We start from the raw sequence: 26,246 nt of genomic DNA on the forward strand, positions 1-26,246 counted from the left end.
TGAAATCGATCGATGATGTATGAACAAACTCTAAAATATGTCTCAATTGAGTTTCAATCATTATAAAGACTACCAGTGCTGTTTTATCAACACAAATGGCCCTGCAGTCATCTTTGTTGTTGACACAGATGGACATTACAGAGAATTGTTTATCCTTTATACAAATCCTCAGCAACTTAAAGTAGAACTACACACCTGCATGCTTAACTATCAGACGTTTCGCCTTCACTCAACATGAGGTATGCATTTCAACTGTGTACCATTTTTTTAGTAATAAGTAATAAGCCAGTAATGAGCCAGTGGAACAGAGTGCCGATTTTGAAACATGGCCATTGCATTTTGGAGCAAAATAATTATTTGCCACCTTCCCTATGGGGTTTTAACAAATAAGGAAATTGGAAGGAACCACATGCAGCCAAACAATTACAGTGATTCAGAGCCTAAGCAAAAAAAAAAAAATTCTGTGCAGAAAGTAAATGACTTATTAGTCAAAATGCATATTATTAGAATATAATCTATCCCTAATGAGGACTAGCGACATAGAAAATGGACAAATGGATCAGATGAGTTTGCTTATGCTTTACAGCAACCCCAGAGCCTTTCTGTCATACGGTGAGGAACACCCCCCCCACCCCCCCAATTTCATTTTAAGAGTAGGACCAGGTTGTGAGTGCATTTACATAGTCTAAATGTCAAAATCTGTCATGTAATCATTGTGTGTAATTTGGCTGTGCACATTTTTTTTTACTCACCATATACTGGGCGCCTCCGTCCCACTGATTTCCAGGAAGTCATACTTGTCTTCCAAAAAGAAGTCATGAAAGACAAGCGCTATTGTGTCTCCGGGTTCAGCGAGGATTGACCACGTGCAATCCAGATTGTTATCATACTCTGCAGGGTATCCGGGGCTGGCTATCGAACCCGCGGTGCCCCGTAATGTGCCGCCGCATGCCCCCTCCGCTGGAGAGAGAGAAGAATGAGAATGAATTAATGAGATGATGCGATTGCTACAATAACCAAACTAAACTAAACTACACCAATGTCAGTGAGGTATAGAAAAACATACAGTATATACCACATACTGTATGACACAAATGTGCATATAGGAAAAATGATCACAGTTCAAGTCCCATAGGAAAGTAACCAGTAAGAGATTTGTAAAGAGTAAATCATTCAACAGAGATTGTTCAAACAGAACCCCACACGAGTTTCTTCTTGTGTGCAAACTAATGAACCATTACAAGGGACTTTGTGGGAGGATTTAGGGCTCCATGTGGTTGGTTGACACTGGTTTGTTACGTAGTTTAAACAAGGTCTAACCAACTATAATTGAAAGTAATCAATGCCCAGGGGGCTCTCACTTTCCTCCCGCCTGTGACCTCATGATCAGGTCTTTCTGTTCTCATGACCCAAGACATGTATTTTTTATACTGCTTCTGGCTTATTTCTTTCTGAAGATATACAGTATTTTTTTTTCTAATGGATTACCAGCAGGTAGGAAGCTGCTTTGGGAGATGGTGCAAGTGCTCATATCAGTCAAGGGTGAGAAAGAAAGCAAGAAAGGTTCTTACCTCGACAAAAAGGTGAAGGGAAGTCCCACTGTGCCCCACTGCCTGCTGATACAATACATGTGAGGATATTATGTCCCTCCAAGACGAAACCCGACTCGCAGCTGTAGCGGATTTTGTCCCCGATGTTGTACCGTGCACCATGAATGACTCCGTTTGGGATGAGTCCGGGGGTGCCACATGTATGGCTGGGCAGGACTGAAACATAGAAAGAGAAAATGATGTTATCGTATCAAGAGCTTGAAGTAAATTGAGCAAATAAACCGAAAAACAGTTATATGATGTTTGAACCTCTCGTGAAAGGGGTAAAGTGTTAATTATGTCAATATGTATCATATTTAGTTGTGTGTAGAAGGGAAGTATTTGATTTGTTTCGCCCTTAACGAGTGTGTGTTGCTGCCAGTTGTTGGATGACACTGTGACAGCACCTACAGGGAGCTCATGGTCTAACTGGGCCAAAAATCAATCTGAGGCTGTAGCCAACATGCCTCGGCTCCACAAAGAGGGCAGCAACAGAGTCGCTGAAGTACCAACCTGGAAAAAATCCACCAATTCTAACACGGTGCATTGTGTGTGTGTCTGTGTGTGCTTATACAACTGGAGCGTGTTAACTTGTTGAGTGTGCCTTATGTATCGAAATGCTCTGTCGTGTGTGAGTGAGTGTGTACAAAATACAGGCTGTCTATATATAAGAGATGCTCAGTTTAATCAGTTTGTGTAGGCTGTTCCAATTAAATGCTGGCATGGTAATTAGACAAAGCTTCACCATGAGACCCTGAGAACTAGGACAGGAAAAATAAAAAGACGGGCGAATGGCGACGAAGATAAGTTGACAAAGAGGCAGGAGGAAAAGCGGACCAACAGGAGAGACCAGAGATGAAGAATGAGATGAACGCAGGCGATAAGGAGGACACGGCTTTATCAGGCTTTATCAGGAGTGAAGTATTGAAATTAACATATATAGTACCAGTTGGTTTAATGACCTTTTTAATAGCAGTCATTTTGATTGATCATCCACAACAAGAGAACTGAGTACCGCCTCTCGAGCGATCTCAATTTGCTTGCACGTGAACTCTTTAGATCTTAGAAGGTTTTTGCGAAATCTAAGTTGGTGCAGAATACAACAATAACAGACATATTCAAGCTAGTAGATGCCATTTTTTGTTTGGAATTATGCTATGAAATATGTCATGGAAACAAGGGGTGTTTTGATGCAACTTTCCCACATAATATATCGATACTGTAGCCTTGAATGATGATATTGATTTGATATCAGCAAATCAAATATGCTTTTATTACTTATTTTGTAGTGTACAATTGTATGAGGGAAAATTTGACCCATCTGGGGTATAGTTTTATCGACAATGTTGTGGCAGCTAGGCATAGCGTATATAAATCCCACTTTAGCACATGCTGATGTTGTGATTCCGTGGGCTCTATCCATCTCCATTGTGGATATCAATATCAGATCAGGACACCCTTAATAGAAATGGACCAATCATGACCTGACTTGATGCAAAAGTTACTTAGTGCGCAGTATTTGCTCCCATAAGCTAACCTCACCAAAGTGAGGTATCTTTTATACATGTTTAGTCCAATCCAACAATTTTAATGATGTTTTTTGGATAGTCCTGTATATACTTACAATTTAGGCTAATTGACTTATTTGTACGAAGTCATGCAGCGGAGTTACTCACACTCAGCTGACCACACCATCCTTTGTGCCTGCACCGCCCCAACAAATTCAAAGCCCTGACAGCACCGAGTTGAAGCTCGTATGAGACAATAAAAGGACTCATGTGTTTCAGCCAAGTCATTAGTCACACGTTGGTGACCATACAGCCTTGCGTCTGCCAAACTGCTGTGTTTTAGGTAGCCCGTCGCACTAAAGGTAGTTTCTAATTCATGTCTGACTGACGAAGTCATGTGAAAGATTCAGGGAGGCAATACAGTATCTCAAGTGGATGAGGTGATCACTGACACGCACCTCCATCCTAAGCATTATATACACATGGAAGTCAGTCATAGACAATCGCCATTGTGTTTCTCCAGTTGTTAAGTTTGGTATATTTTCCATGGATTCATCTTTGCAATTTTGCTAATCTTTCCCATTATTATTAACATTGGTACGCCTCTCGCCCGAAGACAACTGGGATAGGCTCCATCATGAGGATACATAAAATGGATGGATGGATTGTTACACCAATAGAACTACATCACTAGCACTAACTACAGTAACACATAACACATCAGCCAGTGACTACCTTCACCAGAATCAGAATCAGAATCAGAATAAGAAAAGGGTTTATTGCCAGGTATGATCAAACACATACTAGGAATTTGTTTTGGTGAAGTAGGTGCAGACACATCTATTAAAAAAGAATGAAAAATACAAAATATACAGAATATACAGTATGAATATATGTACACAGTCTGTTTTTTGTTTGTTATTCCGGAAGTGCAGTCTGACTCTAATGTTAACGCCCTGCGCTCACAAGCCTCAGGCCGCTACCAAAAGGTAACCCTGTTGATATTGGAGATATTGGAGCTGCTGCCACTGCTGCTGTGGTTTTATTTGTGAGTTTGGAAAAGTTAATGCTAGGTGTGGGCATTCAACATTCCACGTTGCTATTTGAAAAGACCAAAATACGGGACAATACTGCAAGTATTCCATGTTGTTATGAATGTACCTGCTTCTACATGGTAACGGTATGTAAATAGGTTGTTTTAATCGCGGCCTTGGTGTCCCATTACGTCTAGTATTGAGCTGTTTTCATATCCTTACAAAGCACAACCAGACTTAAGATAGACATGTGCCTCACATAAGGATTTTGGATGATGGACAAATGTTTTTGTTTTTTGTTAAGTGCAGTTTTCCTACTGTTAATCACCAAATTCATACCCTGGCCACATTTTCTTTAACAATATGTTAGAACACTTCTGATTCTGTCTGGTGAGAATGACCAATGCACTGTTTTGTGTTAGACCCTGCAGGTCATGCACAGCCCGAGGAAACTTCATTGTGATGCAATGGCGGTTCGTAGTGAAGCAAGAAGTAACTGCTGAATGTGAGGAAAGGACTGTAAGACAGATAAAAGCAATTAAGTATGAAGGGAAAAGAGGCCAGCAGAAAAAAAGGAAGTGAGACCGGGTTTTATAATACTATTATTATGACTATTATTAATGTTATTATTATTATCATTATTAGTATTAGTATTACATAGATAGCTGCCTGTAACCCTTCCATGCTGTGTGTGTGAGTAAACCAAACAACGCCTATGAAAATACCAGCCTAATCTGCAGTACTACTACACTGTTCTTTCCCTTGGTATAAACTGACAAATAATAGCCAGCCATATGCTAAAAATAGAAAAACAAACAACTTTTTGAATATGCTGTTATGGAAGTGCCGAGACAGTTGCCGCCGGTTAAAAGCCAACCTGATGTGTTCTCTCTTAATGCAGTCTCCACCACACAGCCTACATAAAACGTCCATTCTACATAAGTAAATCTGTCAAAGCCATTAACAGTTATAGCCTTTTCAGGGTTTTCGGTGCAGTCGTTAGTGGTGGAGTTGAAAGCAATTTGGCTCAATCATATTCATTCATTTATTTTATATACAACTTGTCCTTCTTAGGGTCACGGTTGAGCTGGAGCCTATCCCAGCTGACTTCAGGCAAGAGGCAGGGTACACCCTGGACTGGACACCGGTCAATCACAGGGCACACAGACAAATAATTTAGACTCATATTCAAAACAATGAACAATCTGTAAGTAGCATAACATGCATTTTGGGAAACAAATGGCAACAGTGAACATTTATTTCACTGAAAAGAATGGCGGCAGAAGCATGCAGAATACCTTTTGAAACTGGAAAGATGTGCAGCAGGTTAGGATGATCAAAACCAGAGATGGGAATATGCTCATGATGGACAAAATGGAAATAATCATTCTCAGAACAAATGCATGTAGAAAATGACAAAAGTTGTGACTGCTATACGTAAATGAGGAGGTTCCAGGTATCAGTAAGACAGAATAAGACATATTGTAGATAATGAAAGGATGCCTGAAGAATGGAGAGAGAGTGTGTTAATGCTGACAGTAAGAGTTGTGGTAACTACATGAGCATGAAGCTGAGGAACCACACAATGAAGCTCTGGGATACAGCAGTGGAAGAAAGGCTAAGGAAAATGATATACTGTACATTAGTGAGCAACAGTAGGGGTTCATGCTGAGAAAGTCTTGATGGACAAGTACAAAGGACAGAAGGAGTTACATTGTATTCGTGGATTTAGAAAAAGCGTGTGATAGAGTGCCGAGAGAGGAGATATGCTATAGCATGACTAAATTAGGGGTGACAGAAGTATGTTAAAGTTGTAGAGGACATGAATGAGGGTCAATAAGTGTCAGTAACAGTTTAGGTCTAGAGGGAAATTGGACTGCATCAAGGATCTGTCATAAGCCCCTTTTTGTTTGCTATGTTACTGGAGAGACTGACATGCTGCGAACTTTATTGCTCCCACCTATTCAAGGTAGATCAAAGATGAAGAAAAGGTTGAAAGATGGAGGAATGAGTTGAACAGGTGGAAGAATAAAGGTAGAAAGATAGAATACATGTGTGTCAATAAAGGTTATCAGGTGGAACTGTGAGGTTGCAAGGAGTACTGGTGAGGACTGTGGAGGAGTTTATGTACTTGGGGTTAATTGTTCAGAGCAACGGAAAGTGTGGCAAAGAGGTGAAGAAACAAGTGGAGTGGGTGTAAAAGAGGAGTCAGGAGTAGAAGAGTGTCAGGAGTCTTTTGTGAAAACAGAGCATCAGCAGAGAGAGATCATCGAGGACGGTAGTGAGACCAGCCCTGATGTATGGTCTGGAGACAACAGCTTTGACCAACAGACAGGAGGTCGAGCTGAAGGTGGCACAGCTGAAGATGTTTAGATTTTGTGAAGAGTGATGAGGATGGAAATAGAAATAACTTAGAAATAACCAGACAAGTTCAGAGAGGACATACTGAGATAGTCTGGCTGTGTGAGACGGACAGAATACGTCTATGTTGGCAGACGGATGCTGGAGATGGAGCTGCCCGAAAGGAGAAGGGGAAGACCAAAGAGGTGTTTTTTTTTTTAATTTTAGACATAAACCACCAGAATCACCATGACTCCATGAAGATCAAAGATATTTTAAATCCTGAAAGATTCAAAGCAATCGACAGCGAGCAGACAACCGGTGTATTTTTCTCTTGCAATGAGTCATAATTAAAGTGGGTAACAATTAAATAACATAGTTGAAATGCATCTGCATCATCCAAGTAATCTGCCACAAGCCAAAGTTGGAGCAGATGTTGTATTAAATATATCCCCTCCTTTGCTGGCAAAACACACAAAGTTCATGTTTGGTTACCCTGGGCTGTAACGTTAACACCATGCAGAACCAGAACAAATGTCAGACCGTGAGCATCTTTTCCCAAACTGGGATTTGACCAGATGTAAGAGGCAATTTATCTTTCAGAATGATTAAGACCTTGGCAGACTGGAGCATTGCGACAATCTCTTTATTGGCTTAGCAAAAAATACCTCTTGAAGAAAATCTGCCACCTGACAAAACATGAGGAAGTCAACTATCAGTCTTTCTTTTGCGATAAAACCACTGAACACTCAAGTGAAGTACCAAAATACTACTGCATATCCTTAAGATTAGCATTACTGCGCAGTGACCTATAATACAGGTGATTTAGCTGTATTTAAGACAATATTTATATTGTGTTAGCATTTGCTGGTGCTAACTTAACTGTTTAGAATATCTGTGTTTGTACAAACTTGACTGCAGACTATCAAAGAATATATAATAGTGTCTAACATTTTATATCTGACTGTTGTGCCCCGCCACGCTTTTACTCATGTTTTAACTGTGTATTGACGAATGAATGTTGTATTTTGGTGTGCCTTCTACTGTGTACTTGCTTTATTCAACTCCATTCTTCTGTAAAGTGTCTTTGAGTATTTTGAAAAGCGCTACAAATAAAATGTATTATTATTATTATTATTATTATTATTATTATTATTATTATTATTATTATTATTATTATTATTATTATTATTATTATTATTATTATTATTATTATTATTATTATTATATTTGATAGTGCTTTGATAGTGAGTGAGCTAAAAATTTCAACATTTGCCAGGAGTTCAATGAGATAGCATCTCTCATTGGATGCAGGACATAATCCATTCACACCGCATGTATGTGCAGAGATGCTGGAAGGATGCCCAAGCCCTACAGCTAAAAGGACTCCTCGATATCAGTCACGCTGCCAAGGTGTAAATGTATTAGCGTTTTCACTGAGACCTACCGCTGCTACATTATATCTCTGACAGAACAAACATGAAAGGATCTCCTTGCGTCCTTCTCCACCTTTAGCATGAAAGTGTTATATGGGGTGTGATTTTAACATTTTTAGTGCTACCACCTGTATCTAGTATTGTCAAATGCACAGCTCTTTCAGTCTGCAAATGCTATATTCAAGACATGATGGATGCAAGGTATTGAACTGGGCTCTTTAAATGCAACACCATAAGGCAACTTTGTAACACTCGGAGGCCTAACGTGACACACAATTCATCATGTCCTAAAAGGAGTAGGAAGAAACACAGTTTCTTTAATCTTACCCCCTCCTCTTTCTGCTGATTTAAAAAAAAAAAAAAGTAAATAAATGCATGAATCAATACCAAATAAAATAAATGAACACAGCTCACAGTTTAAAAAAAAATAGTGACCAGAGTGGCAATAATAATAATAACAATAAAATAATAAATAATAACGACAGTCCTGTGGTAGTGTTTAAATCATCAAAATACGACATGGTACTGCAACTATTACATATTATCATCCCTGCACTTGTTAATGCACGATAAGACATGGATATCAAATGATGCAACGTTGTCAAGGTTTATTTTGCAGGGCTTCATAGTCGAAATAGGTGTATCCCAATGACAGCATTGTAAGCTAGCTGAAATTAACTTGTTTTCATGTGTTGTAATACACAGAAAAGTGAAATATTTCACATAAGGATTGTGAGTGATGGGCAAAATTGGTGAAAATAGTTTCTAGTTGTGATGTGGGGAGGTGTCACTAACAGCAGTAATGCAATTATTTGGCGTAACAATGTTAATAGCAATAATAATAACAATATCACTGCAGCTTGGTAGGGCATTATGGGCGGAATAGGTGAGTTCCATTGCATGTGTCTTTCTAGCTGTGTTTACAGATATAGAATGCACAGAAAAGAGAAAGGCATGTGTCCATGTCTCATTCATGGCTGTTACTCTGCTACTGTTAGTAGTATGCTCACATACAAAAAAGCAGCCCCAGTGAACGAATATCATATATATATATATATATATGTATAGACTTTACTGATGTTGTCCTTTGCCTTGGATATGAAAAATACAAGAAGGATGTTGTGACATCTACACCTTCACACTGCCAGCACTTAGCAAGGGCCCAGACTCCCGTGTGTGTGTGTGTTTGTAGCACGTTCGAAAATTAGTGCCCTCGAGGCAGCCATTGCAAACAGTCCCTTTAACATGCTAACAGCATGTATGTGACAAAGCTTGCAATTTGTACCTGAAAAAAAAAACGAAAACACAGCAGCATTGGCTGCACTGATACTTTACATCATCAAGATTGATATTTATAGTAACTTCTTTAAGTCAGATCAGAGAAAGGCTCCTGTATAAGAACAGAGGCTTGTATGAATGCAAGTCCATCCATCCACCTTCCTTTCAGACCCCCCCCCCCCCCCCCCCCCCCATCGCTCCATGAGACCAGACCAGCCCTGAGATATAGCCCCTCCAGGATTTTTGAAGTCTGCCCCAGGGCCTTCCAGATTGGACAACTCCTCAGCTTAGGTCAAGTCAACTTTGGTAGGAGAATATTTATTTTATTTTCCAGTTAGCAAGGTTTCCAACATGAACTCACAGCAGTGAAAGTGTGGATCAGTTAAAGTGTTGATTTCACACTGACTATTGAATCGCAAGTGAGATGGTAAAGGAAGCAAACGGATTTAACGCCTGCAAGAAGCACAAAGCCAAAGTTTGTGTTGTAGCCTCACTGTAAATGTATTTCACTGTCCGTACAGAGGCTTTCCTATGTTCCCTTGGTGCAAATATATTAGCGAAGTAAGTGACATTTCCAGCAGTGCTTCTCATCAATCATCTGCTAAACAAAGTAATCACTGTAGCAGCCACAGTCTGTTAAACACCAACCCTGCACAGCCTTTCCAGTGAGAGTGCCGAGCTGAGAAAGGGTCACTAATAAAGAACCCAGCAGTGTTGTGATGGCCAACAGTGACCACGTGTATATCAGTGAATTACAAGTCAAAACATTTATTCCATGACAGAGTTAGAATCTAATTATCCCTGTGTTTCCAATCAGTGCTTGAAATTAACACTCTGTAACCGACTAAATGACAATGCATTATATGCTAATGCAATTATAAGACCTTGTGAAAAAAATGTTTTCAAACAATGTCTAAACATTTAGTCACAATAGTTATCCTTCATGTACACTGAGTTAGCATGGAATCAGACCTGGTGGATATGGATGCTTCCTCTGCACTTTTGATTAATGTAGGGATTAAACACATTTTGAAATAGTATGATTCACTCTTTGGACCAGCTGTCCAGGTGATATGCTCCCTGCATGGCATGCCATAATTGGGTAACGTCATGCAATCTCAAACATATCAGGTTATAGAATGACATGATGCATCGCTTATTAAGTTGTAATTCAGGAAAAGTTGAAAATATTGCAGCAGCAAAACAGCCTGATAGCAATGCAGGTGTCATCCCCTGGTTTTGATGTTAAAACGTGCGTACACTGTTTTGCATCTTATTGATGTACATATATCATTTTGACACGCTGTATTTTCAAGACTTTTTTTTTCACAGTTTGGCTGGTCCTGTGACTTATAGTCAGGTGTGACTATATATCAAAATATATGCAGTATTGTATATAATTGTTTTGCCTTTACCTAAAAGTGGGGTGGTGGTTGTTTTTTTTTTTTTTTTGGTGACACCGAGACACAAACATTGAATGATAGAGAGCATACTTAACTCTTTTTTGTTATGGAATACTTTCTAGTACACAATTGCCTTGGAGACTGTGCCTGTAACTAATGTACAACTATAATTATACGATACTGCGTGGATTTTAGACAGCAGTGTTGCTTAATTAAGACACTAATTATGTCTAGTTTGGATATTGCAGCTGGTCCACTAATTAAATAAATGATTTTGAGTCATCCCCTTGCATTTGTGAATAGAAACATCAGAACAGCTTGCGGACATCCTCAACCTTTAGTCGGATAGGCGAGAGGACGCTATATCTCTTCGCAAAACTGCAGCACAAATAAGGCAATATTTTAGAGGTCCGCTGTTACATATTGAACATGTATATGCACAGAATGGAATACCCATGGAGCTCCATGATGAAGCCATAAACCTTGGGGGGGGGGATAGAACTGTTCAAGAATACCAAGGCACTACGAGATTAAATTAAGGTACTACAAGATGATAATGTTGTCTTGTGTGCTGCTCTTAAGGAGGTTGCAAACCCAATGGAAGAAAATAAAGGTTCTGAGAAAGACTTGGGAGTGGATCTGGACAATAACTGAGAGTGAATAACAATGTAAAAAAGGAATGTTGAATACAGGATGTGAACAAATGTATTAGCAATTAATGTCAAACGGAGATGGGGTGCCTGTAATGACCAAGTTAGTGTTGTTGCAATTAGCTAGCTTAATTAGTGAAGCTACAACGCTCTGCCGATTTATATTTGTATGTTTTATTCATGCAAAGACTTTTGGAAAGAAAGTACCTTAAGGCACTGTGAATGATTAGAGGCCGGGCTTTTTTGGTTGCTTGAGCATCTGCTTGGGATGTTGAATAGAGAACCCTTCACTCTCTTATCAACTGCCATGTGCTCTCTGACAGAAAAGAATGAATACTCGGGGCTTACATCAGCTTTCAGCCACCATGATGACAGTGACAAGCTCTTCTTTTCCCTGAAGGGTTTCCAATAAAATATATTGCAAGTATCTATTTCTAAGGGGTGTTCACTCCATGAGGACTTGGCTCTGGGAAGTTGGTTTGAGGGGCTAAGAGGGGTTATGGGTTTGAAACCAGCTGTGGACCAAACACATAAAGGCGAGGGATGAGCGAGTACACCATCTGTATCTGTATCTGTATCTGTGTCTTCACACTTAAAAGTCCGGTACGTTTGATTAGGCACTGATCTGAGCCAAGGCATGGCACACTTCACCTTCATTGGAACGACTGGAAACGGTAGGCTAGGGTCCTGCACCAATCAGAAAGTCAGGGAACGTGCTGGGTTGAATCCAACATTTATGCAACTTTGGAGGCATTTGTTTTTGCCAAAAAGTTAGGTATTTTCTTTACTTTTTATTTTGTTTTTGTTGAAGCTCAGCTGACAAGATGATGAAAATTGCAAGCCTTTGAGAGAAAAAACAATATATATATATATATATATATATATATATATATATATATATATATATATATATATATATATATATATATATATATATATATATATATATATATATATATATATATATATATATATATATATATATATATATATATATATATATATATATATATATACAGTATATGGCATTGTATTTTTCCTAATGGCAGCTATTCTGATGTGTGCAACAAAGACATTTTTGGGCAATGGGCTCCAGAACAGTGGTTGCTATGGAAACAGTGACCTAGCCTGAGGCTAAAGAGTACAGCAGGGGACAACCTGGGGAAACATCAGTCAGCCTCACTAAAACCACATATAGAAAAGACAATGAAAAAAAAACAACATTAATTTGCATTTAAAAGGAATGGATTTAAAACTGAACATGTGCACTAAAGTACATGTGCATAGAGAATGAACTTTGTTTTATTGTGAGCTGATCCAAATTTTAGGCTTTTGAAATGCGGATTAAAAATATGTTTGTGAATATTTGATAACTGTTTTTTTTTTAAGAATCCCATTGTAACAAACATGGAAACAATGTCCATGTTCTTTGTGTGTACTTTGTATGGACATCACAAACAAAAAGGCTTAAGGCTCCATAAGCCCTCCAGCATAACTTCATACTTTCCCAGCATTGGCAGACAGTATCACAGAAGACAGGAGTGGGAGATAAAACAGCATCTACACTTTTAAAATTTCATCCCTCCCAACTGTCCCTTATCATTCCCTCTCAGCACAGACCTTGACTACACACCCCCTTCAATCTTTGTGACTCCTGTCAGTATTGCTATGAAAACTCTGACCCGGGCCACAGTGAGAGTGATCTGCCCTTAGGCTGTGCTGTTGGCTGAGGGGACAGTGACACGCAAACAATGCCATCATCCAGGACATAGCATTGTGTGGGAATGCAATCTTGTGTACGCACTTTAGACACATGCAAAACCACCTGAGGTCCAGCCCATGCATCATGTATCATGTATCAAAAAAGAATAAAACAAAAGAATAAACATATTTCATTGACACTGACAGATTTCATTTGAACATTTATATTTGCACTACACTCTCTTACTAGATGGTGCAAGTGTACCTAATGTTGTGGCTGATGAGTGTTTGGCTCAATGTGCATATTCAATCACTGTGAGAAAACTTGCCCCACAGCAACAGATTATTGAGATATTACACGAGCAATACATTCATTAGCCTGACAGATTTATGTAGAACAGAGCAAGATTTACAACATTAATGACATGAGCTTGGAGGTGAACAAAGTAGAGCAGATCAATACAATGGCAACACAAGTGTGCCTTGCTCCCATGTTTAAATAGACATTTATCATCGCTGCCTCTGTTGCCTCAAGCACCTTTTGGTCTCCTTCACGCACATAAACATGCATGCATGTGCACACAAGGTCTAATGCATCTTCATTTAGTCTTGCTGTCCTCTGGGCACATTTACATCTGTCAACTCACTTTGCAGAATGGATGGATGGGCTTGTGTGTGTGTGTGTGTGTCTTCACACTGCATGCATATGCAAATCCATTTCTCTTCCAATTTGTTTTTGTAATAGATTTAAGGATGTTTGCATTACTTTGTCTTTGTGTATGCACCTGTGAACAGATGCATATTTGCTTCTAACTCTGTCTTTAAATCCCACTACTAGTGCTTGTGTGTGTGTGTGTGTGTGTGTGTGTGTGTGTGTGAGAACGAATGTGTTCAAAACAGTCAATTGCCATAGTAGGTGACAGTTTGTGGTACCCTAGGCAGCTTAGAATTGTGGGAAACTGGATGTCAGAACTATTCATGTACATACTCATACTCATACTCACTATTCATGATGGTGACACAACACACGCACACACAAAAGTTGCATTTTGTTTGTATCCGAGAATATCTATGTGCGTAAACAACAATAAAGGATGAGTCTGTGAGTGTCTCTGTCTGTGAGTGAGTGTCATCTTCCATTTGACCTCCAGATGGCCCAAACATTACAGCTCCTACCTACTCACCAACACCTCATTCCTGTAGTTCACCCTCATCATTCTCAGCGTACTGTCTCCAGTTAACACTAGAACCGTCCCTGCCTGCCCCGAACCACCTCCGACATACGACTTCACTAGTCTGGGATATGAGACACTGGGGCATCATCTTATATAGCATTTTTAACAGGACACATAGGGATATAATAGTAGAAATGCATGGAAGAGTTGAGTTATTTCTGTTGGGTTTCATACATTTTGAAAAGGTGTGGGCATGCCTGTGTGTGTGTGTGTGTGTGTGTGTGTGTGTGTGTGTGTGTGTGTGTGTGCTCGTTTAGATGTTTATCCATAGCTTCCCGGCTGGGCCAGCCTGTCTTTTATATGTCTGTGGGTGTTAACCATAAAAAAAGGTCAGCCCTGTTAAACCTACCTACTTTTTAACTCTTAACACTTTCAAGTTCAATTGATGTTTTGATAGTTTCATATAAAAATAATCCAGAGACATTTCATGTAGACCCGTGTGTACTATTGTATTGTGTCTGTGTGTGTGTGTGTGTGTGTGTGTGTGTGTGTAAGTGTCTGTTGGTGGATGTCTCCTCTGGATCAATATGTGTTGTGTTTGGGGAAATAAAGAGCCCCTTTAGGGCTTTCTGTGTTATAACTGAGCCCTCTAAGGCAGCTATATTTAAGTGTTCCAACGTATTTACAAGATAAATGGATGACTGCTGTGGTGAAGAGTGTGTGTATGTGTATTGGATGATGCATCCACGCACCTACAGTCTCAAATTGTTCAAATGCCAATAAAGAAAGTTGCTGTGTCCCAGATTCTCAGATTTGCATCACAACATGAAGCCATAGAAGAATGGCAAAAAACTAACAAGAAGAAGTATTGACTGTGTATAAAGTACAGTACAGCATGGAAACAGAACAAAATAAGATTACCAGGGAGTGTTTGGTCACTGAACTCACCATCTTGCCAGGGCAATAAACATAATTAATGCCCTCATGTTGTGTCATCTTCTTTAAATGTTGACATCATCTACACAGACAATTTTTGGCATTTTGATGTGAAGACTTACTGTAAATAGCAGGAGTTCTCCAAATATCATAATAATAAATGTAAGCAATTTCCTCATTGTTAGATAAAATGTTATCAAGTCCTGCCTTGTGGATCATGAATAATAATATTATGAATAATATATATATTATATGTATATATTATGTTATTATTAGGGTCATTATGTATTTGTTTACAGACTTGAACATAGAGTTCGATTCTACCCTCGGCCATCTCTGTGTGGAGTTTAAATGTTCTCCCTGCGCATCCTTGGGTTTTCTCCTGGTACTCCAGTTAACTCCCACATTCCAAAAACATGCTAGGTTAATTAGCCACTCCAAATTGTCCATAGGTATGAATGTGAGTGTGAATGGTTGTTTGTCTGTATGTGCCCTGTGATTGGCTGGCGACCAGTCCAGGGTGTATCCCGCCTCAATGGGATAGGATCCAGCACCCCTGCGACCCTCGTGAGGATAAGTTGTCGAAAATGAATGACTAACTTGTTTGTAATATTTTGGTTGCTTTCTAAAACTACACGCAAATATTCACTGCACTGTTTTAACCATAACCAGATCAAGCCAAACGAGACTACTACTTTGCAGTAGAAGCCAATTAAAAACATCGGCAACCTAATCATTTATATTTATATTAATGTACATGGTACACATTTGTCTGGTCCAATCAACAATGGACTGAATCCTGTCCTCACATTTCCATGAGGCACAGTGGAATGATAATGACAGCTCGTCCTTTTCCAACAAAAACTAACATATGTCCAAAAGATATATCACACTTAAATTATAATGTACAGACTATCATTGTTCATTATCCAACCGAGGCGGATGCTATAAATCATCTCTACATAGGCGTGGCAGTGTGTACACTCTTCACGTGGAAAAGGAAGACATCTGTTAAAATGACTGTGCTGCTGCACTATTTAGACATTTACAATGAGGATCAGTGTTTTGTTTTTGTACCTGAAAACAATGAGTCTACATTTATGTGTGTGTGTGTTATGCAGCAGTCAAAATCATCTGAAAAGATTGATGATGTGAGCCTGAAGCGTGGACGTATTGGTCATTCAACGCACCGTGATTTACAGCTTTTTACAGGGTTTCCATTTAAATACTGCTCTGTTAAGATTAGGGGTGACCCTATCTGATATGAATATGGGATACTGATCTAAAACCTCTGATATTGGCACTCCCATACAAGCAGTTCATTCCAGACTCTGAGCCAGCACTACTATACTACTACTATACTACTACTATACTATTATACAGCAGCATCAAATTTCAGCATGCAGGAACCCACATGATCACAAGATAACATGTTTAAAAAGGACAAAGAGTCAGTCGTGTGGATTTTCACACCACTACAGCTTCCTGAAACATATACCGCTTTTTGAAATATTTGCAAAGCATGACAAACTTAACAGTGGTGAATAATGTTGGATTGAATCCCTTCATTGAGCATGTTGAGCTTTGTTACATTATTCCTATTGCCAATGAAATGATACAATAAACGCATCAAGAGGGCTATATTTTTGTCATAAATATTGTGGCTGACTATTATTCTCTGTTTCAATGATATCAGTTGATCAGCCTTCTGTTAAGTTTTTCTAATCTGTGCTGATATTGGATCAATATAGGTATTGAAGATAACCAAGGCTGCAATATCGGAATTGAAAAAAGTTGTATCAGGACACCCAGTTACCATGTAAAAATACGCATCTTCCTCTTTCACAACAAACACACGCACACACACACACACACACACACACGCACACACAGTGTTCCAAGTGCAACGACCCAACAAATGCTAATGAATGAAGTAAGTCTAATAGTGAGACAAGGCATAGTGGGATAAATGACAGGTGTAATCAGTCACTGTACTTCAGCATGAATGCATTACAAACACATTCAAAGACAGACACACTCATTGGCATATGACACACACACATACGTCTCTCCTTCATTCACCTATTCTCATACACACATGTACACAAAATAATCATTCATTTTGTCATCAACCTGTTTGTTTCACCCATCCATCACTCAGTAGAGGCATAAGGGCAGCTGGTGCAAAGGAACAAGAGGGACGGAAGAGAAGAATGCACTGGAGAACCTGAAGGAGCATTAAGCCTAAATAACAATGGGAGCGTGAAAGCAAAAATGTGAGTATTTACGTTGCCAAAAATCACAAGGTGAGATGCACCGAGGAAAGAGGTTTTGATAATACTGCAGTATTACATGTTATCATCACCGTATGTGTTAACATATGATCACAGTGTGTACATATATCAAACAATGCAACCTTGCTACAGTTTGTTTTTGTTTTTTCACAGGGCTTCATAGTCGAAATAGGTCGATTCCAATGACAGCATTGTAAGCTAGCTGAAATTAACTTGTTATGATGCACAGAAAAGGGAAACAAATGTGTTCATTTTTCACATAAGGATTGTGACTGATGGGTAAAATTTAAAAAAAAAGTGCAGTCCCTTGTTAATTGAATGTTCTTCAAAGAATTTAGAAAAACTTAGCCACTTTAAATGGCAAGGTCTGTCTATCAGACGTGGCTGGCACACCATCTTCCAAATGTTTTCAAAATCAGCCAAAAAGGTAATCATGTTATTGTTTTTATTCAAAAGCCAGCAAGAAGCTGCACGAAAGGAGTAGGAGTGGATGGGAAGTAGAAAGTAAAGGAGTGGGAGGTTATAGAGGGCATACTGACGGAACGTTACAGGTGATTAAAGGTATTCTTATTGATGGGTGGTGGTGGTGGTGGATCCATCAAAGTAACTCAATAAAGCACCAGCTTGTCTTGACAATTCACATGCAGGCACAAAACAAAGCAAAAGTGAACACATTCCAATCAACAGCACCCACACATACACACAACGCCTCTTATCTTCTTCTGTAGATGACATAACTGACAACATCTTTCGCGAGACAGAAAACAAAAGATGGTGAAAGTGAATGGGAGGAGTACCACCCATATAAACACTAATAATTATATCCATGCTAATTAGATTTTAGAGCCCTGAAAACTAATGATATTGGGCCCCATTAAGCAGTCAATACTATGCCATAATATTTATTGAGGGCTGCTGTCTAAACAGGGAATGGGCCAAATGTCCTTATTAGTCATTTTAAGTATCACCACCAAGGACTATTCTTTGTAATAAGCTACAAAGTCAACTTCATGAAACAATGCACCATCAACCACCACCGAAGGGGTATATATTTTATTATATATAATAATGTTATGTTTTTATTCATTATTTTTTCTGTTGTTCTGAAACATTTTAATGTCTATATGCATCTAGATTAAATTGGCAACTCTAAATTGTCCATAGAGTGTGAATGGTTGCTGTTTGTGTATATCTGCCCTCTGATTGGCTGGCAACCAATTCAGTCCAGGGTGTACCCCGCCTTTCGCCCAAAGTCCAACATAGAAAATGTATAGATGGATGTGTCTAAAACATTGTGCTTATGTCTCATTAAAAAAAAGAAAAAATCAGGACCAGATGATCAGGATGCTACGACAGGTGGTCCTAGTTTTACGATGTTCCGTGTGACAAGGTTTTGTGGTTATGAACACATAAATACTTCTGGACAAACGTTTTAACTTTAACCACCATTGTTTCCGAACCACAGCAAAATAAAGTGAAAAGTAAAATTAGACAATGTAAAATGCTAGGATAAATCATAAAGGATTTTTGTACATGTGCGGGTATGAACGACTCGGTTTTAATTTAAGTACAAGTACAAGTTCCCTTCCTTTCCTTTCTTTTCTAATTTAAATCCTAGTCATAGGAACAGGACACATTTGTAGACCAAGCGATTTGTATGCAGGTAAGAGTGAGAATCTATAAAGGTGTATATTTTCCCCGTTGGGTCTGCAGCTGATAGCAACTTCCATTCAGATTCATTTAGTAGCACAATGTACTAAATATAGCAAATAGTATATCTTCTTCTTTCTCTTTGGGCTTTTCCCTTCAGGGGTCGCCACAACAAATCAACCGCCTCCATCCAACCCTGTCTTCTCCATCTGTCTCTCTCACAGCAACTACCCTCATGTCCTCCTTCAATACATCGGTAAACCTCCTCTTTGTTCTTCCTCTACATCTCCTACCTAGCAGCTCCAAACGCAGCATCCTTCTACCAATATATTCACTATCTCTCCTCTGGACATGTCCGAACCATCTCAGTCTGGCCTCTCTGACTTTATCTCCAAGGCCTCTAACATGCAATATTCCTCTAATATACTCGTTTATGATCCTATCCATCCTGGTCACTCCCAATGCGAACCTCAGCATCATCATCTCTGCTACCTCCAGTTCTGCTTCCTGTCTTTTCCTCAGTAAGTATTTTTTACCTGCCAGACTTGACTGGATATGGCCATTTGATATTGAAAAACATCAAGTTACATAAACAGCTGATCCTCTCAAATGCTGCTGATAAGTGAATCACCCAGGTATTTGCAAGCAGAAAGAGCTTAGTCCCGTACACGGACATTCTGACATCAAATCAGCATTTGCAAGTGCAACTGTATGAGGAGATTATTGACTATCCCTGGCTCTCTACGACTGTAACTCTAAAACTGGAAAGTTATCTCTTTCTCTAGCTTGCACGAGTGTGCCTACATAAAATTCTGATGGGGCCTCATATGACATCCACCCACCAACACACAAAAAGAAAACAACCCACCAGGTATTGCCCGATATACAGGGTATTTTGTAAGTTTAGATGCTTCACTTTGTCAGTATTATGTGGTGGACTGATTGAGTGGAATGGATTTTGTAACAGATTGATACTTCCTCCTCAATGGTTCATGTCTTGTCAATTCTTTTCTTTAACGTACATTGTTATCATATGCATCACGCTGAATGATGGATGGAATCCAACTGCATTTCTGATATTACGATTAAGCAGCTTTGACTTTTCGGTCAGTCAGAATATTTCAAAGTTTTTTCAAAGGACTAGATTCTGTCGTGTTTCTGTAGCCTTCATGAAGGTTACTCAAATAAAAGTAGTCTCACCCTCCCAGAGAAGATGTCTCACTTGTGGTTATACTGCAGAGATACTAAGCAGCAATAAAGTTACACTGGTGATGGTTGAGCTCAGTACCTTCAACCAACGTTTCACTCATTCTTCTCATGCTGTTAATTAGTACCAGACAAGCCAAGTAGCACTGCCACCAAATCAAGCAGCCGAAAGTCCATGAGTCCTCATTCCATTTGCTCTTCATTAAATTGCACAGCTAAGGATCAGCTGTTCAATGTTGACAATGGTGACTGAAATGGTGTCTGGATTCTGTCAAGAATGGGACTTTGTCGTCAGATCGCAGAAGGCGGATCATTTAATTAGACAAATCCCACATCTGTAAATATTGAACCAAACATTGGTTACTGGCTCTGAATTGCATTGGCACTCAACAATAATGAATAACGTCTACACAGAGATTTTAAACCAACAATGTATGTTATTCTGAAATTAGCCAACAATCACAGGAAATTAAGCAAATCGAAAATGGATATATTAACTTATCAAATTATGAGCCCTTGATAAATTGACATAAATGTATGAACATCTGCTCCATCTCTCTGTGGTACATGGGCTGGATGACAAGAGGGTTCACTCTATACATGTGTCTGTCTCCATGATTCTCCATGAAATGAACACAAGAAACAAGAGAGTGAGCATCTTCTCAACTATTACACCTCTTTGTGGAGGCGGCGACTACACAGAGTGCTAGCAGTTAGCAAGCAGATGAGAGCAAGAGCAGAGAAAAATAAGAAAAAGTAGATTGCTGCTTGATGGACTGAGGCGCATGTTGGACTGGGTAACTGTCAAACAGAAAAGGTTTGACTTTTAGCAAGCTGAAAGAATCGATAACTACTGTTGACACAGGATGGCATGGTGTGGTGTGTGAACAGAGTAGCTTATAGTCATGAACCCACGGAGGATTATAATCGACTACTTGAATTCACGCCGAGCTGTATGAAGTGTTTGAGAGTACTTTGGATCCACATTTGTGTTTCTGGCTGATTGATTTACACTGTTGAACAATCTTTAAACGTTCAAGGATTTTATGAGAGGTGTTTTTCATATTTTTTTGCGGCAACATCCCCGCTAGCTTGGATATTTGTCAGTCTCCTCTACTACCTCCTTCCCTGTAGGGTTCTACATCCCTACTGGACCAACATGACAGTGAAGGTGATGTATTTTTTTTTTTTTGTAAACATCTGCTCCGCACAGATGGAAGGCTGATGAGGTACCAGGGATCACAGGTCATATTCATAGAAGGCTGCAAACTGGCAACATATTTCCCTCGCTATAAATCAAACATATTCATACCTCTGACTTTTTTTCTTTATATCTCACTGGTCTACAAGCAAAATGCTTCTAGTGAACTTTTACCTTGGTTTAAGTCACTAATAAAGAACGAGTAAGTCAAAATGCAGATTGGCTATGGTTTCCAAGATACAGTATTTTGGTCAAAATGGGCATTTTTAACTAAATAAGGCAAAACGGTACAGTGTCTACAAGCAGCCAGGTCGAGTTGAAAGCCTGTCTGCACATTCCAATACACTCATTTAAATATTGAGAGAGTTTTGATCTAATATATATCTTTTGGAAGTGGGCCAAATGCATGAATGTAGAGAAATTTTATTAAATGTTTCTTGGTAACTACAAGGTAGATATTTATAAGCAGCTGGTGGCAAACCTCTTGAAGTCCTACAAACCCCTACAAAAGATAGTTTTTGCATCCCCATATATACTATTTCTTGCCAAAGAGACCAGTGTCTTTAATACCATTGCTTGGCAATAATTGTGACATTTGCTTTATATCGCCTTTGAGCAATGACAAGCTTTATGAATTGTCTTGGTCACACACACATTATTTAACCTTCATCCAGGAAGTGCACAAGTCATTAGGAAGTATGTGATGAATGATCAAACATCTTACTGTTTGCAACATGACTCAACCTCCACCTCTTTCATATGTAGTAGCGTGCATGCATAGCTACACACATCCAAAAGAACAAAAAATGCCTTTGTACACAATGCTAATTTAACAATGACCTGGTTAATGAAGGGAAAGAATGGATGACAGCACTCCTGGCCAGTCTTTTATCCTTTTGTCTACATAATTTCACTTCCTCTTACGGTTTCCTCCATTAACAATGTCATCCTCCGCCCTCGCTCACTTTTGTGCTATTTCTCAATACACAGCTCTCACATTAATGCAGTCCACCACCTCCTCACACACACCCTCCTTTCTGAGTCCACATTAACCTTTGAAAGCTTTACCTCATCTCTCCATTCTTTGTGGCTTCTCCATCTCTCCTTTGTAAACTGTCTCTACATATTAGCCGCCTCTTGACATTTTTGCATTCGTATCACTTCATCTCAACTTCTTACCTTTAAAGCGCATCGGAATAACCCCGTTATCTCTGCAGACCTCATACATAAGACGTCAGTCTTTCAAACCGTCATTTCATCTTTTTATGCATCCATCATTTTGTGTTGCACATTCAGCGTTCGGAATGCCATTTCCATAATATCCCCACAGCACCTGTGCATCACATGTATTCCATTACGCGTATTTCATTATCCTCTTTTCCGTTGGCGTTCCATTCTGTAGATCACCTGTCGCATGAGCTGATTTCAGTTCAAACGTTTGGCATCTAAATGCCTTTTTTAGTCAGAGAGCTTTGGTAATGCACTCTATGCACTATGTGTATTGAATGCCACGGTGTTAGAAAATGCAGAAAATCACACATGCCGTGGCTAGTATTATAATTTTGCCGTCTACTTGAAAGGCTTGTAATCATGATCCCACAGTACATCAGAATTGCAGTACGCAAAGAACGAAATGTGTAGCTTATTTTGCTTTATTTGTACATGCATTCGTAATCAGTTTATTCTGTTGAGAACATTCGGTACGGTCCAGAGTTCCCACATTCAAGGAGAGATGGGAAGTATAATTGCCTCATGATATAATTACGTCTCTACACCGTAAATGACAGTAATGGACAATGATCGTGAGAGCTTGAGCTTTAAAGATGGAAACCCTCTTCTTCCTGTTTAGGAACATGTTTCCGTCAAAGTGAAGTAACTGGTAATTACAAGGAGATGCACTGTTCGGCACATACTGGGAAGCGTGCTGGAACTCCTATTGATGCAAACAGTGGAACCTCGATTTCTGAGATAATCTGTTCCAAAAGGTAGGACGAAAATCGAAACGCACACATTTCATTCATTCATTTTGTCTTCCGCTTCATCCTCACTACGGTCGCAGTGGTATACTGGAGCCTATCCCAGCTGACTTTGGGCGAGAGGCGGGGTACACCCACCCTGGACTGGTCGGCAGGGTACAACAATCATTCACACAACCATTCACACTCAAATTTAGAGTCGCCAATGAATCTAATGTGCAAAATTTTGGACATCTGGAAGGAAATCGGAGTAGCCGGAGAAAACGTGTGCGTTGCCAAAACATGCAAATGCCAGACAGAGATACCTTACGGAGATTCGAACACAGATCTTCCAAACATGGAAACAACATGCTAACCACTTGAACCAATGGAAACAAACCATATTATACCACAAAATAATGCAAATCAGACAAAAATAGTAACACAAAACACATTTTATGGAAAAGAATTATAGTTTGACATGCAAAAAAATATATGTAAAATACATATCAATGAAATGGAGGAGGGACAAGGACAGAAGAGCCACATGGACACTCTTTCATTCTAGTCCATTACAAATGTAACTTTAAAGACTGGATGGTTCGAGCTGTATAATTGCTCACTTTAACTTTAATGTAAACTTCAGAAGCGAAGCAGAAACAATCGTCATGAGACACACTGGCCCAGCTCACTATCTGTAATGTGTCTGTCCCTCTACAACGTGTGCTAACAAGGAACCTTTAATTGACGCGACCATTGTACTTTGCTACTTCTTCTCACCTTTTTTATCAAAGATCTGAGATCTGTACTCAATTTTAAAAAAGCACAGACCTGAAAGCTGAAAGCACTCAGAAATACGAAGTGCACTTGAACACCTAATCAGCAAAGGGTACCAGAGTGTTTAAGGAGTAAGAAACAAGACAGAAACAACGTTATTCATCATGTTTATGCGTTTTAAAATCAGAGCGCCTACACACATATAATATAGATGCTTCAAGTATTACCTGGCCAGAATCAAGAGAACTACTATCTATTCTTCAAAAAGACTGAGTTACCAACACATATGTGGACAACCAGGATACTCCTGTACTTGCACGTTTGGTGGATTCATGGGAATCTATTAGAAGCATTTATTCTAAACATAAAACAGTGCCTGTCAGCATTTACACGCGTTCAGTGAGTGAAGGACATTTCCATTCTGTCCTATGATTAAAATACAAATATGGGCCTGATTTTAATGAAATGAATGTGTATGTTAATATATGTGTGATTATTCAGGGAGAAATTCCATGAATAGTCTTAAAATGAAGCAAGCTGGAGTTTCTCTGTAATTTGTAAGGAACCCACACGCTGTTTTGTATGATTAGGGAAATGAAATCGATTACATAAACAAGCGTGGGAATGAGACACATGCATAAATGTGAACATATACTGCAGGAGAAATGTGGGTTTCTCTGAAAAAAAAAAAAAAAAAGTTGTGTTCCCCCTGAGGTGGTGCACAGCGGCTGCAGGCTGTGTGGAGTCGTTTGGAGTTAACTGGATCATAATGACTAAGAGCGTTATTAAGCAAAATAATTTAACCAAGATTGGCTAAGCTGCGTAACTGCTTTGGATGAGAACAGAAAGAAAGTGTTAAAACACTTGTAATATCAATTTTCACCGACTGAACTGAATTCCACACAGGCTTACATTTGTTTAGTATTGACTGACCTTTGAGTTTAAAAATAAACAGTGTGCAGTGCAGCCACAATAGTAAAATATTGCAACCTTTGCAAATGTGACAGTCAGTCCCTTAAAGGCTATGTTTCACCTGAGTGACATAAGGAAAAATGTACAAATGATAGAAAAAAATGTAAAGATGTCCCAAAGGGCAAATGTGTGAGGCTATCTCTTCATACTTCTCATTCTGAGCATCGCTCCTTTGGGATTTGAGCGGGATGAGGTGAGGTTTTCATTTTATGTGCAGGAAATACCTGCAATCTATTATAAGTCATTCCTCTGGAAAAGGAAAATATAAGACAGGTAGAAATTGTCTACCACTGCCTGGTTAACTTATTTTTAATACTTAGGGCTACTGAAGGCATATTTATAGATTTTTTGCAACCAGAACGACCGACCCTGAATGTTTTTTGTTTTTTTTTCACTTTTTTGTGAGAGAGGCAAAAAGAGGTAACAAAGGTGCACAAAACCTTGTTTAGTAGCAGAAGTGTATTCTTGTCTATGTACGGTATGAAAGTGCCCCACAGCAAGGAAGGAGTGGAAAAGCTTGGAGGACTGTCGCGCGGAGAAGGTTAAATTTCAACGCGTGCACACACTCTTCAGTTCCACATGTGAAAAAAATGATGAAAGACATGTTTATATACTGCAGGCCTAGAACACAATATTCTATGTGCCTTGAAAAATCAGTGAAGATCATCTAAAATGGTCGATACTGGAAGGCATGCCCTTTGAAAAATATCAGTAGCGAATGAGTTAACAGTGTGACATTATTTGTATGTTTTATTATTATTAACTAAACCTATTGTTACACATCAATAACAGCTAAACACGTTGAATTGAAAATAAGCGACACTGGAAGGGATTATTTCAATGTTAAATACTCTCCATGAGTGACTATATTAAATAAAACAATATAGTCCTACAGACCAGAACACACTGAAAAGGTAACATCCCTGTGATTTCCCATTGTTACGTCTTTTTCATGTCTCTTAGCCAAATAAAAAAAGACATTAGAAAGCATTTACTTTTACAGGACGGGGTAATCCGAGATCTTGGTTAAGATTAATGTGCTGGAGTGCTCCTTTAAATGATGTTGCGCTGTTATTTATCTTCCTACTGTAGCTGCAGCCTGTGGTGTGATGTGTTTTGTGTGTTTGTGTGTGTGTGTGTG

At 39.1% G+C, this 26,246-nt stretch overlaps 1 protein-coding gene across 10 annotated transcripts in view; it reads right to left on the minus strand.

Moving 5' to 3' along the window:
• LOC131139316 (CUB and sushi domain-containing protein 1-like) overlaps positions 1-26,246 on the minus strand; it is a 361,438-nt gene that overhangs the window by 164,691 nt on the left and 170,501 nt on the right. For all 10 annotated transcript variants that reach the window (XM_058088813.1, XM_058088812.1, XM_058088816.1 and 7 more), the window contains 2 exons: positions 1,572-1,766; positions 753-960 (listed from right to left, as the gene is read on the minus strand). In XM_058088813.1, the coding sequence (XP_057944796.1) occupies positions 753-960; positions 1,572-1,766 (403 nt within the window). The remainder of the gene's footprint in view (positions 1-752; positions 961-1,571; positions 1,767-26,246) is intronic.

Source organism: Doryrhamphus excisus, chromosome 12 (assembly GCF_030265055.1).
Source record: "Doryrhamphus excisus isolate RoL2022-K1 chromosome 12, RoL_Dexc_1.0, whole genome shotgun sequence".
Lineage (NCBI taxonomy): Eukaryota > Metazoa > Chordata > Actinopteri > Syngnathiformes > Syngnathidae > Doryrhamphus > Doryrhamphus excisus.